This window comes from Ammospiza nelsoni, chromosome Z (assembly GCF_027579445.1).
Source record: "Ammospiza nelsoni isolate bAmmNel1 chromosome Z, bAmmNel1.pri, whole genome shotgun sequence".
In the NCBI taxonomy this organism is placed as follows: domain Eukaryota; kingdom Metazoa; phylum Chordata; class Aves; order Passeriformes; family Passerellidae; genus Ammospiza; species Ammospiza nelsoni.
In genome coordinates this window covers 26,615,237-26,628,795 of record NC_080669.1, presented here as the reverse complement: position 1 = coordinate 26,628,795, position 13,559 = coordinate 26,615,237, and the positions used below count along the sequence as shown (strand labels likewise).

Below are 13,559 nucleotides of genomic sequence, written 5' to 3'. Positions count from 1 at the left end.
GGGTTTGCAGCACCCAGAGTATCTTTTCGGAAAGAAAATAATTACTTGAAGTTCTTGTCTCCCTATTCACTCACTTTTTCTTTTGTAATTTTATCTCATGTTTTGATTCCTCTGAATTGTTCTGAGGCATATTAACTTAACGGTCTAAGTGCTCTAAACATTTCATTTTATTCCTTTAATTTACAGATATTCTTTTTCACAGCCTGGTTACATAACTTTAATATTTTAAGGGGTGTTAATTCCAGTTTATACCCTTGTACTCCACAGATTTTATTGAAAATAAATATTGTCTCTCCATGTTTTGGGATGACAGAAATATATTGAAAGAATATGAACTAGTGATGGAAGAACTTTGTCACAGTTTATGGAATTTTTTGATAGAAACACAGTGATCTATTTTCTGTTTTTCTTCTTTGAAAAAGTGTAAGAAAACATTTATGTGTTTAGGCTGGCATTTACTATGTGCTCCAACATTGCAGCAATGCATTCAGTGACTAAGTAATGTGTTAATATTTGTTTTCTAATTCTTTGGGATATCTTGAATAATGCTTTATAATGCTTTTCTATATTCTAAAAACATGTATCATAAAAAGACAAGGACTGTAGTAGGTGTTTATTAGAACAAATAGTCAGCTGATTCTCTATATGTAACATACCACACATACTGACTTAAATCATTAGACTAAAGAAGGCACAAAAAAAGATTGAATATAGTTTTCTTTTTAAATTATACCTGTAAGGAGACTTTCAGGCATGCAAAGAATATTTGTCTCTTTTCAGGGTCAATTCCCTGTGCTGTACAGGAATATTTTGAAGAAGTGACATTAAATGAATTGTGTTTGTGACCAAAAAAAATTGAATTCAAATAAAACCAGAGAAGGAAATCATTTAATAAAAATATTTATTAAAAAAATTCATCATCATTTGGCTAAGTTAAGTAAGTAAAATACTAAGTGTGATTACAGAAAGTAGAATGCAAATGGCTAGTATCATGAGCAGAACGATACGGCAATATTTTGAATGTTTTTTTTCTCGCTCCTTCTTTTTTAACAAGGTATCATACCCAGGAGTATAAATATCCCCCATCCAGAACTGTAGATCATTAGGATTTTCCTAGAAGAAAGATCAGAAGATGAAATCATTTCTCTCTTTTACACACAAAGTCATTAGAACATACCCAGAAGTATTTTGGCTATCATCAGACACTGATTAATGAATTTAAGATATCACAACACATATGCAAGACACTTTCACTTGAATGTAGGTTGTGCTACTTTCCAGATGCTGCAAATGTTGCACTGGGGAAAATTAAAACCACACTTTTCATCCAGGAACCAAAAGTAGGACACCAGCCATTGAAATGCATTTAAAAACCCAGAACAAACCATGTTGTCTTCTCAAGAAAAGATGCCATGCTGCGAAACACAGTTCTGACTTTTCAAAAAAATGGAACAGCAAAAAAAAAACCCAAACCAAACCAAAAACTAAAGTAATCCTAGAAGTGATTTATGCCAACCCACGGGGAGGCAGGAGCCTGTACGGTGTGGATGAGGCTGAAAAAAAGATGTAATTTGATAACAGAATTTTGCTACAAACAGTTATAAAGTGACTATATAGTATTTAGGTGCCACATTTGTAGCTCTTCCCTATGTAAACAGGGGAGCTGAGTTACACAGCGTTGTGGTTTAAGTTTCTCTCATCAGATGTCATGTACTGTAAAATTTAAATTCCTGGAATCTCGCCAGATGTGTGGACTTCTTTCCTGATCCCACTCCTGTTAGTGTCATGTCTGTTCCAGAAAATACCTCCACGTTTACTTCTGTAATACCACCTAAAGATCAAGAGGGCTGCACAGTGGTTTATGCACGCACCACACAACTCGCACCAATTCACTTGCTCAAACTCAGCACAGCAGGCAATTACCTTTATGTGGCTGGCCAAGTTAGAGTGCAGTGACTGTCTGTCATAGTCTTGCACAGTCCAGGAAGGGGTCTTTTTCTTCTCCTCCCAGTCATCATCCACATGAATGTCACTGTACAGTGGGTTGCTCTTGATTGTGGATTTCAGGGTGATGGGAGTAATGTGTTTCCCCAGTGATTTGTCTATTATTTCTTGACTGACCCTGTTCAAGTCTAAGCCTGGCAGCTCGGTGACAGTTTTCTTTTCTCTCTGTAAGACATAAGTTAGATCAGAACCTGGCTTTCATTTGCATTACCTACAATACAGGCCCCCTTCCAGAATTATCACTTGTAATATAACAGAATCATTTTAAAACTGAGCATGCAACAATTTTTCTCCTTCTGGCAAACTTCTACAACAAGGGAGCCTGACTGCTCACTCTGGACAGATTTCTTCCTTCTGGGGAAAGCAGGTGGGTACAATCTGTACATTAAGTTCTTTTGCAAATGTGAACTGATGTTACAATGCCTGCTGTAAGAAGACCTCTGCTTTAGTGAAACAGTGCTATGGAGAGCTGCAGTAGAACATTATAGTTCTGGTGGAAGCCATGGATGTATGATGCAGGAGCAAAGATGTAAGGACAAAGCAGAATGATCACAGGGCAATGGTGTGTAAGTGAAAATCTCAACTGGAAATGCATCTCTGATAGCAGGGGTGAGACACACTTACACAGTTCTGTTCACACTCTTGAATGTCAGATCAAGAGTGTGAGGATGTTGAAGAGGGTCTTTGTTCAACTGAGGTAATTAAATTTCTGAGCATTCTCCCAATAACAAAAGCTGTTAAATAAGACCTTTTACAACATGTGAGTGTCAAGAGAGGAAGAAGAATAACAGCCCCGGTGGGATAATATTTTTTGAGAAATCACAAGCCTCTTAAAACAGCACTAAGGACCTCTTTAGGGTTCAGTAAAATAGTAGTTATGATACTTTTCAATCTGTAATTGCCTGGAGGAATGCAATCAGACTCTCTATTCCAAGCTATTCAAGATTTGTCCCAACCTTCTGTCCCGAAGACTTTCAATTGACCTGGTACTGATCTGTGGTACCACAGTGTGTCAGCTACCTAAGAGACCTGCTTTTTCCAAAGCCTTTGTCTTACACTAACACCTCTCCCATTTCTTAGGATTTTAGAACCAACACAGAGCATATTCATCCCTCCTCACCAGTACTTTTATCCTTAGGAACTTTATGTTGAGTCAAGGGGATCCTTGGCCTGACCCAGTGGTCCTGTGTCAGGTATGCTGGGAGGGGGCAATCCCCACCTCTCTCCTGCTCTCAGAAATCACAAAGCACCTGCTGCAAAATGCCCTTAAGGTAAAGTGCACATAGTAAACAGCCAATGAAGAAGACAGGTCCTGAGAAACTTACTTCCATCTAAGGATGACTTTCCCTGAATTTTTCACTTTTACTGAGATCTCCAAACATTAAGGCACCCCAGGATGGATGGACTTCAACTGCGAAAGTGCTGGGGGCATGTTCTGCTTCTCCTTCCACCTTTCTGGTGGGAGCTCGGGGCATCTGATCTCCTGCACACTGGCTTTGGGAACTGCTTGGGCACCTCATCAAGTCAGTGAAGGTCCCTAAGTTGATAGCAAACTGTTGGCTTCTTCTGCTTGAGTAATTTTCTGCCCACTTTGTGGGCTGGTGGATCCATTTTCAGTGAAAATCAGCTCCTGTGTGCCATCACCTGCTGAATGACTGCAGTGTCATGTGTGCATGTATAGATTCCTATACATTAGTCTGAGGCAGGCAGGTGTGGAAGGAAGCATAAGGATTGATTTCCCTCAGAAAGTGAAGGTGGAGAAGAGAAAACAACCGACTTTGTCTAAGAAACTTTAGGAGGAAGCATCATGCTGGCATTCCTATCACTAAATCCTGCAGAAGTGACTAAGCAGGTTTCCCATCAATAATTGCCATTAGTAGGCGGGTGGATCCTCAGCGACATCCCATCCTTCTGTTAGTTCATAATTTCCACATGCTGTTCCTAAGCCTCCACACATCCCCTGATAATATTACTCTCTGCATTGCAGTTACAGCTGGCAATGAAGCCCTCTGGGCTGTACTGGCCAGATTTCAGCTGAGCTGGTGTTTTGAACTGCCTTTTCTTTCTGACTGCATTTTATTTTATTTACTTTATTTCTTATTTAAGATTTGTCATTGACCCTAATGACTCTTCCCTCAGGCTTGCTAAATAGTTGAACTTGGAGAACATTTTGTTGAAGAACGCGAACTGTCTCACCAGGGGTTGATTGGTCTCCCTAGGCTAAAATGTTGTGAGAAGAATGTGACTTGACAGTAATTTTAAAAGCTATTTTCCATAAAATTCTCCAAAACTTGGAATAGATGGCACTATGCAAAAATTTGTTTATAAAAACAGTGCTTTGTAGCAACATTTTTTCCCCTACTGTCTGAAGTACCTTTCTTTTCATGGGCATGAGGAGAGTGTGGTGGCTTGGAGCAGATATAGAGAGGGAATTGATTGGGAGGGGCAACCAGGTTTTATCATGAAAGCTGGACCAGAATTTGGGGTAAGATATAGTTGGCAGAAATTTTAGAGAACAGACATTGAAGTGACAAGCTAATTGGGAGAATGTACTTGAGTACAGCAGATGCTTGATTGTAAAATTTCTGTGGTAGATATGTCCTACAGACTAGTTAGGGAAAAGTAAGGACAGAATCACACACAAACCCCAAAACTTTTAAGACTAAGATATCATACAAAGAAATATGAAAAATATTGCATTAAACATATGCATTTCTAGAAGGAGAGAAACATAAGATTAGATAAATATGCTTGCTAGTATTAATTGTTGCAAAAGCTACCTTTTTACATTTTCTTTTAAGATTCAAAACACTTCCCAACCTTTGTCACAGACTCTGACTCATGCAGCAAATGTTCAAAGAAAGAGAAAAGTACAGTAAATTTAGGTATCAATATCCATTACAGAATTCATGCTATATACACTGAATATAGGAAGACAGTGTGAATGAGGTTGGACAGAACAAATCAAAGGCAATTTATATTACTACTTACTAAATTGAAGGAATGGATAGTGAATACTCAAATAAGCAGTAGTTATGGAGAACACTGAAAATTGTAGATGAAATACGTTTGTGAAATACTTATTTAACAAGATGAAAAGCGCTCAACTCTGCAAACACATAACTGTGTTTGATCTACGTATAGCTCATGAGCAAGAACACTGTTATAACTGGTTAATAACTCGTTTTCCACTAAGAAGACTATGTTCCTCTTTGACAGACCCAGAGAGCTGTCACATGCAAGTACTAGTACTCTGTGAAAAGCCCAGAGATCTATAGAGGGTTGATGTTAGTTCCATTACTGAGTCAACATGTGCCTACTCCATGTTTTTTTCTTGCTGATTATTTTATAATTCAAGTTATGCATACCTTACAATACACATAACTGAAATTATAATTTAGCCTTTATTACTAGGAAATATTTTTATTTCATTTTTATCTTGACTTTATCCTTCTGTTCCCACTTCTATTGTTATTAATAGCACTGAACAACCCAAGCACCAAACCATTATTTTCTCAGCCTGTGATATGACGTATCACCCACAAAACCCAGGACATCAACAGTTAAGGCTAGACCTTGGTTTAAAGCCCATCCACCTGAAAGAAGACAACAAAGAGACAGATAAAAATCAAGGAAATATACTTCCTGGAAGTCAAGCCTTTCTTTCCCTCCAGACAGGACCAGTTTCTCTGTTCCCATGGCCAGCCCCAGTTTCCACTTGATGTTGGCAATGATGCTCAGGGGAAGTGAGAAATGCTGTTGATGGGCTGCTACAACTAGAAGTTTTAACCAAGGCAGTCCTACAGAAACTTACAGCCACCAAATAGGAAAACAGGATTGGTTTCATAACAGCCTTCTCAATCCTAATGACAAGGACTAGAAGAGTGGTCATTATATTTGAGAGTAGTTTGTTTAATAATATAATCCCCTGTAATGCAAAAACTTTGTAAGAGATTGTGGAGGACCCTCCCTGCACTCATAAGGACGTTTTTCTGATGTAGAGAAATATTTTGAAGGCAAACAACTTCTAGAGTGTAGCTAAGAATCCCTCTGGTAGGTGTATCAACTGTACAGGTATTGCTAGACATTTGGAAAATTAAAAGCTCTTTCTTTATGAAGAATATTAGCCCTTGAGAGCTTTGTTCAACAAATCACATCTCATAGGAAATGCAGTGGAAAAGCAGTTGGGAAGGTAAGGATTAACTAAAGGGCCATAAGGAGATAAGAAAAACAGTAGGGCAGACAGTCACATCAAGGGCTCCTAAGAAGCCTGAGCAGGTTCAGACGAGGCTGCAATGATCAGAGGGTTGGAACACCTCTCCTATTTGTGCGAGCTGGGGTTGTTCTGCCTGGGGAAGAGAAGGCTACAGAGAGACCATGTAGCACCCTTCTACACCCATCATACAGATGTCTGACAAGAAAGCTGGAGAGAGAATTTTTACAGAAATAGGACAAGGGAAATGGCTTTCAACTGGAAGAGGACCGGTTTAGATTAGCTATAAGGATGACACATTCTTTGTGAGGATGGTGAGACACGAACAGGTTGCGCAGAGAAGTTGTGAATGCCCCATCCCTGACCATGTTAAAGCCAGCCTGAGTGGGGCTTTGGAGACACCTGCTCAAGGGGAAGACATCTCTCCATATGGCTGTGGAGTTGGCGCCAGATGACCTGTGAGGTCCCTTCCAACTCAAACCTTTCTATGATTCTAGATATGAAACTTTTCTCAAGGAAGGAAATAAAGGGGATCTGGATTCCTTGTCAGAGACATTAAGGCAGCCTCAGATACTGCAAAACTGAAAAGCCACCAGACATGGGCAGGAAAGAGAGCAGTAGATGGTTACAAACACTTCAGCCAAAGTGACAGGAATACTTAGACAAAAGTGAATATTCATACGGACTATTTAAATTGTGCATTATTGAGACTACTACTTCTAAAGAATTTTTTAGTTTAAAAAGATGTTTTATCTGTCATTGGCAATGCAGCTCTGCAGGGCTGTGAGAGCATTATATAAAAACTTTTGTATAGACCAAAGCTCCTGCAAACCTTGCAGCTGGCTCTTATTGTGGCCAGTTGCAGATGTCTAGGGAAGAATAAGAGAGAGAGTGGAAATATGTAATGCACGTATGAGCCAGGAGACAAAGAAGTGATTCTAGCCCGGCACCTAACTTACAGATTTTTAAAAACTCTCTTGTCCTCATATACTGAGAAACAAGCAAGGACAGGACACAGGCATTAACTCATATGTAAGGCCAAAAACCATCATGCCAAGAAGTAGCATGCTGCTAAGACTGAATGCTCTCTGTTGTCTTCCAAAAATAGGGGGGAGAAAGGGGAAATATCAACAAGAAAGAGAAGTCAGAGAATTGCAGAAAACTACCACGTTGACTACAGGGAAGACATGCATGAGAAACAGATATGGAGGATTAATCATCTGGTGTGTGCTGGGCATTAAAACATATTGTGGGGCAGAGAGTCCAGCAGGACTGGAAATTGTCAGGGTGAGCAGAATGCGGTCAGCAGTGATACATTTGCTGGAGAAAGTCTGTGCTTTTTATGCTGCTTTTCACAAGGAAGGGCCAAAATTCCAGGACTGTTTTATGGTTTGTTTTAGTCAAAGTAGATGATGAAAGTACATGCTAAATGGAGAAGCTGTTCAGTTTGCCTGATACCAAAGAGGAAAGTGAGGAGAAAGACCAGCAGTTTTCTGTCATTACATGAAGCTGCTTTTTATAATGGAAAAAAATTTTAAAACCTAAAGGTGGAGAAAACACATAAGCACTTCAGTGCTTTTGAATTTAAGTGATGTCATAATAAACGTTTGGAAGAGACCACAAACATACCACCATGCAGTCACCTTGCATAGGGAGACCTGAGTAGCATTAGTTTCTTTAGAGAATATTAACTTCTAAAGAGGGAAATTTAGGCTACTCTCAAGGTTTAATGACTTTAGGAATCTTTAGATCATGCACATATTCTGAAATTAATTCTCTCTCTCCTCCTCCCAACCCCCCTTTTTCCATTTCTGAATTAACTAACCCTTAACCCTATTGTCTTTCTCATCTTAAAGTGAAATATGTTATTCCTGCACCATTAGTTCTCCACTGTGCCATAGTGTTTCTTCTAATGTCTGGAACTCATCACTACTTTTTCCTTTATTTGATTGTCAGCAAAAGGAGAAAAAGAAGGCGAGCTCGTAAGGGAGAGAGAATGGCACAATGAATTTTATCGGAACAGTTTGAATTCTCTAATGATTACACTAAAAAGTTTAGATTGTATCCTAGGTTTAACACTTATAAAATAATACCACCTTGCAAACTCCATTTTTGGAGTCATGGTGAGTACAGACATTTCCTTTGTAACAGCCATCCCGGGCTGGGACACAGAGTTCCAGGAAAACCTTCTCGCTGGTGGCAAAAAAGCAGAGCGCAAGTCAAAAAGCACGGGGCTCCCGACACATTTTTAATCCTCCCGCAGCTCTGCAGCCCTGGCTCGGTGACAGCGCGTCCTGATTGACAACAATGGGGAGAAGGATCCCTGCTGCTGCGGAGGCTCTGTGTGTGGCTGCCTCCCTCCTGCACAAAAGGGGGGCTTGGGCGGGGGGAGGGGGTGAGGCCGGCATTGCACCATCCCCTATAGTTCGGCATCCCTCCGGCTCCGTCCCTCGGTTCGGGCTGTTTGCGTGGGACACTACGGGCGGCCGCGTGTTCCCCGCCCCAGCTCTGCGTGGGGAGCCGCCAGCAGAGATTATACAACACGAACACAGCGGCTGGAGGCGGCGGAGTAGGCGCAGGGAAGGGTGTCTGGGGCAGGGGAGAAGCTAGGGGGAGTAAGGGAGGAGCATGGAAGTGGATAGAATGGGAGGAGGATGGAAGCAGGTATCACGGGGGGAGGACTTTCGCAGTTGGGAGAAGACTGGAATGGACTCTGAGAGGGAGCAAAGGGGGTTTAGAGAGCTGATGGGGAGAAATGTCTGAAAAGGCAGAAGCGCAACAAGAAGTAGCTGTGGGAGACTTTCAGCATCACTGTCCTCCCTTCCCCCAGGTTCAAGCTTTTTTGGCTCTTCGTCCTCATTTCCCTGGGGAATCAGATCCCCACACTAAGGATCCTGAGAATGTAGACCCTTCTCCATCACTCCCCTCACCCCCAACCACTTATGTATGTCTCCATCCCTTGACAAGAACCAGACCTTGGAGCTTTGGCTCATGCTAGGGGTGGGGAAAGGCGAGGGGCTCCCTGGGCAGCAGGGAAGGAGCGCTGTGGAGTAGCAAGTGGGGCCCAGAGGGGTGTGAGCTGATGCAGCTGTACTGCTGCTGATCCAGACATGAACTTCTCCTCCGCCAGCTCCAGGGCCTCTGCTAGGCAGTGCACATTTACATTTTTACCAAGAAACTGCTGCTACCACTATATAATAACCTGGATTAATGCAGTCAGCATGTTTCCCACTTTCAACAGTTGTCTTTCAGTATACTGGGAAGGCAAAGTTCAATGAGGGGAAAAAAAATAAGGAAAATAAAAAGGAAGTTATTGTGAGCTATGTAGATATATACATTTGTAGCAAGTATCTCTAATGTCCCTGTAATGTGCCTTTTCATCAAGTTTAAGGGATATAACTTCACTTTCAGTTTTAAATCTGGGGCTTTTCTCACTTCGGAGAGCACATTTCATGCACAACTTTAGTACAATTAAGTGGTATTTGACTTCAGTAGACTTTCTGGAAAATGCAAAGAAAATTTACAAAGAGCAGTAGAAATCCTCATACACTGAAAAATGTCAGTGGACCCCCGCTGAAGAAAGTTACCCTTCTCATGGAGCCTGATCCTTGCTGATGTCCACGGGAAAATACACAGGAATATTAACCATGTGGATTAAGAGATGCAGGAAGCTGAACTACAGCTGAACTGTCACCATCATGTAATTTTTCTCCTGATCGTTAAAACAAGGTAGAAAAATCAGGAACATGTCAGCCTCTTTTAGACCTTACCTGTAAATAGATCCTGTTGTGCCACCGCTGCACTCCAGGTAAAGCTGCTTCTGGGAATTTTGCCCAGTTGGCTGGTAAAAAGGCAGAGTTTTTCACTAAAGATTTAACTTCCAGTTGCAGGAATTTATCAGGATGGTTGTTGTTTGGCAAAACGGAGAGGTCCATGTTTCTGTGCTGTAGACTAACAATGAAAACAGCCCCAGCTTCTGCTTCCTGGCTGTGCATGCTCTTTCTATTATTAATGACGTGAAGAAGGATACGACAGTTTCCTGAAACTGTATCTGACCCCTGCTTGGTATCAGGCTCACTTATATCATCTACCAATGATAAAAGATTGTTTAGAAGTGGCAGAGAAGACAGGACAAGTTTGTCTAAGTGTCTGGCTTAAGTTTTTGGGTTCAAGGTCTATTTTGATAGATACATATGTGCTCATTAAAACTAACTGAGTACCAGTGAGTAGATGCATAAGACACTTAAAAGCATACCAGCACTTCCTCAAGTTATCTGCCAAAAATGTCAAGCCTACAATACTTCAAAGTAACATTTTTTCCCCTGAGAAAATTAGAAGCAGCTTCCCGTCAAAGCAAGTCTTCCTTTTCTGCAGCAGTACCAAGAGGCTCCATTGTGGTGTGTGGGTTGGTACCATTTACCACAACAGCTATAACATGCACTTTTTTTAGGGTCAAGGATTTCTTTCACAGTAAATTCTTCTTGACCCTGGGAAATATTAGATTGTTTCAAGTAATTGATAACAGAAGTTTTCAGGGAATTGATTCTGCTCCCATTCAAATGCATGGAAAAATTCACTGCAACTGACTTGAGTGGTATGGCCTCAGTCCCATCACTTTTATTATTTTATTCTGAGATTTGATATTTTCATCATCATTTTATGAGTCTTAAGTCCTTTTGACTTTCAGCTAATGAAATTCCCCTTCTCATTATGGTCTCTATGTATGACTAGCAAAAGTAGCCTCCTCATTCTTATTTTTAACCTTTTCTTAAAATATGTATGTTTTTCCAGGATATGTTTCATTTGGATGAAATTGCTACAGAGGATCAGGTCATTGCTTGAAATCCAGGAAAACCTTTTTTGAATCAAATTTATGCTGAGAACTAGGGCATCACAAAAAATTTACCTCTGTACTTAGACCACAGAATCAAAAAAATCTATTTACCACACAAAAAATAGCTGAAATATAGAAACAAAATAAAAATAGGAAAACATTTTTTAAATACTAAAGTAAAAATTGATAGTTGGATATACATGTAAGTAAAACCTGTTATTTACTTTAAAAGCTCATGATGTTTCCTTGCATGTAATTATTGGAGATTATCTTAAAGCATATCTGTTTAAAGTTATTAATATGGCACCTTTCAAGTAGGTGCTGAAATAAGTATCTGTGAGCAGCCACAAAAGAGATAGTAGTGACTGTGTTTCTGAGTGGATGTGCATGCTTTTGGGGAACCTGGTGCTACCTTTACAACTATGTCTCCCCAGTTTAATGAACCCCTGAAACACTAATACAGGTTTCCAGTGTACCCTAGGTATTACCATGAAGCTGCTGTTTTGGACTTACCATGGCACATAGTTCTCACTTTTTCCCTGTGCAGTAATACCAAACAGAGTAATAATTTGTGTTCTAAAATACATGGGTATATGCAACCATGACTTTTAAAACATAGACTTTCCAGCATCTCTAGAAACACAGGGCTTGTCTGTGCTACTGTTGCGTAAGATGTGTGCGTCTGTGTGAGTTTACATACCAACAGTAATCCATTTGACATAAGAACATAAAGGTATGTTATTAAGTCAGACCTCTCCAATCCCAGGATTTATATTTTTTTTTGAAAAGGACAAGAACAAGATGCTGTTTAGGGAGTCAGTGTACACCCTGCTACTTCCTGCAGTTCATTCTTTTACTCCCTCAGAAGTCACACTTTTTTTTTTTTTTTGTGCTGAAGTACCTATTTTCCAGGCTTTTTATTATCTATTTATAAATTGTCAATAAACCTGCCTGTTTTTCAATTCTTCTGAGAGGACCTCCACCAGAAGCAAGATTCAGAACCTCATGACCATCTGCCTAAACTGCTTACTTTTATGTCTTTTAAATTAATTTCCATATTAGCCATATCAAGGATGCCCTTCTTGTACTAGTGCAGAGTTTTAAGAAGAGCTCCCCAGACAGCTTATCCATCACCTTCAGGATTGTTTAAACTATAGTTATTTCAGTCTCTTTCTTTTCAATCTGGATTATCAACATTTTAAATCTCATCTTGTAAGCCACCTAGTCTATCTCCTTGCTGATTTATTTTCAGTGTGTTGCATTGTAATTCCACTACATTGTTCATTAGAATACAGCAACCATAAATTAATACAATGCTCATGTTCTGGTTACACCAGTTCCAAAAATGGGAAAAATTATATCTTTCTTTCTGAAAACATCCGTCAGTTACTGGTGCTTTTTTTCCCACTATTCTCATAGCAGTAGTAACTCTCACAGGGCTAGTAACTTCACTTCTGTGACTGCCAGTTGCAAATTCAGCGTCTCATAGGAATGGTTCAGACTATTTTTATAGCTATAATACTTGACATATACCTATATCAAAAATTTTCAGGTAATTTTTCAATTACACCAATCACTCAGTTTTTTGTTGCTTTACAACTGAGGCAGGAGTTAACCAGAAGAGCTTTATGGCACCTGCCTAGACAGAGAACTCAGTTTTTACTCTTCCACATGCCACTGATGAAAATGTCAAAACCCCTAACTCCTTAGGGAACCGTACTGCTGACTTCTCTCCATCCTGAAAGATGATAATTTTTCTTCCAATCCTTTAATCACCTTTCGATCCATAAAGATTGCTCCTGTAGTCCTGTGTGAATGCAGTTTCTTGAATATCCTGTAATGCTGAACAAAGATTTTTGTGTCCAGCAGTTCCTTTTTGTTCCATTCACAACTGGAGCCATGCTGACTCTCACCCAAGAGCACGCTTATCCAGGTGCTCAGGGTTCTTATTATTTTCATTGGCTATTATGGCAATCTGTAGCTCAAGGGGTTGCCTTTTCCACAGGCAGGAATTACACATCAGTCTGCCAGGCTGGCAGACTGACTCTTTGCAATGACAGCTTGGGCACTATGGCATGTGGCTCTGATACCAATTTCCTAGTTGTGTTCTTCCAATAATCTCAGGTGACTGCAACGCTAGATACTGTTTGCATATTTATTTAGTCTTACTTTCCTGTACATTTCCTTCACCTCGATCCAATTTCTCTGACATCTCTGCTATAAGGAACCTTGCAACTTTTCATCTGGAAAAGTCAACACAAGTAATTCACTGAACTTCTCTTTCACCACTTTATCACTCCTGAATGTCCCTTTCACAATTGTGTTATCAGATGGTCCCACCGTCTCCTTTTTCAGCTTCCTGCTTTGGATGTATTTCAAGTTCCCTTTTTATTGGTTTGCACATCTTTTTTACAAATATCTTTAAATTCTTTCTGAGTGCTTTTAATCTTCTTTTTATAATTGATCTGTTAGGTTTTAGGGCCTCTCTTGGTATCATGACGCAGGCAA

General features: G+C 40.1%; 1 protein-coding gene across 1 annotated transcript; it reads right to left on the bottom strand.

Annotated features, from left to right (window-relative positions):
- Positions 1-933: 933 nt before the first annotated feature.
- On the bottom strand, positions 934-10,162 carry MINAR2 (membrane integral NOTCH2 associated receptor 2). The gene is made up of 3 exons (XM_059493198.1): positions 9,988-10,162; positions 1,924-2,169; positions 934-1,113 (listed from the first exon to the last, which is right to left on the bottom strand). The coding sequence occupies exons 1-3, from the start codon at positions 10,150-10,152 to the stop codon at positions 934-936; spliced, it is 591 nt and encodes a 196-aa protein (XP_059349181.1). The 5' UTR covers positions 10,153-10,162.
- Positions 10,163-13,559: the final 3,397 nt, after the last annotated feature.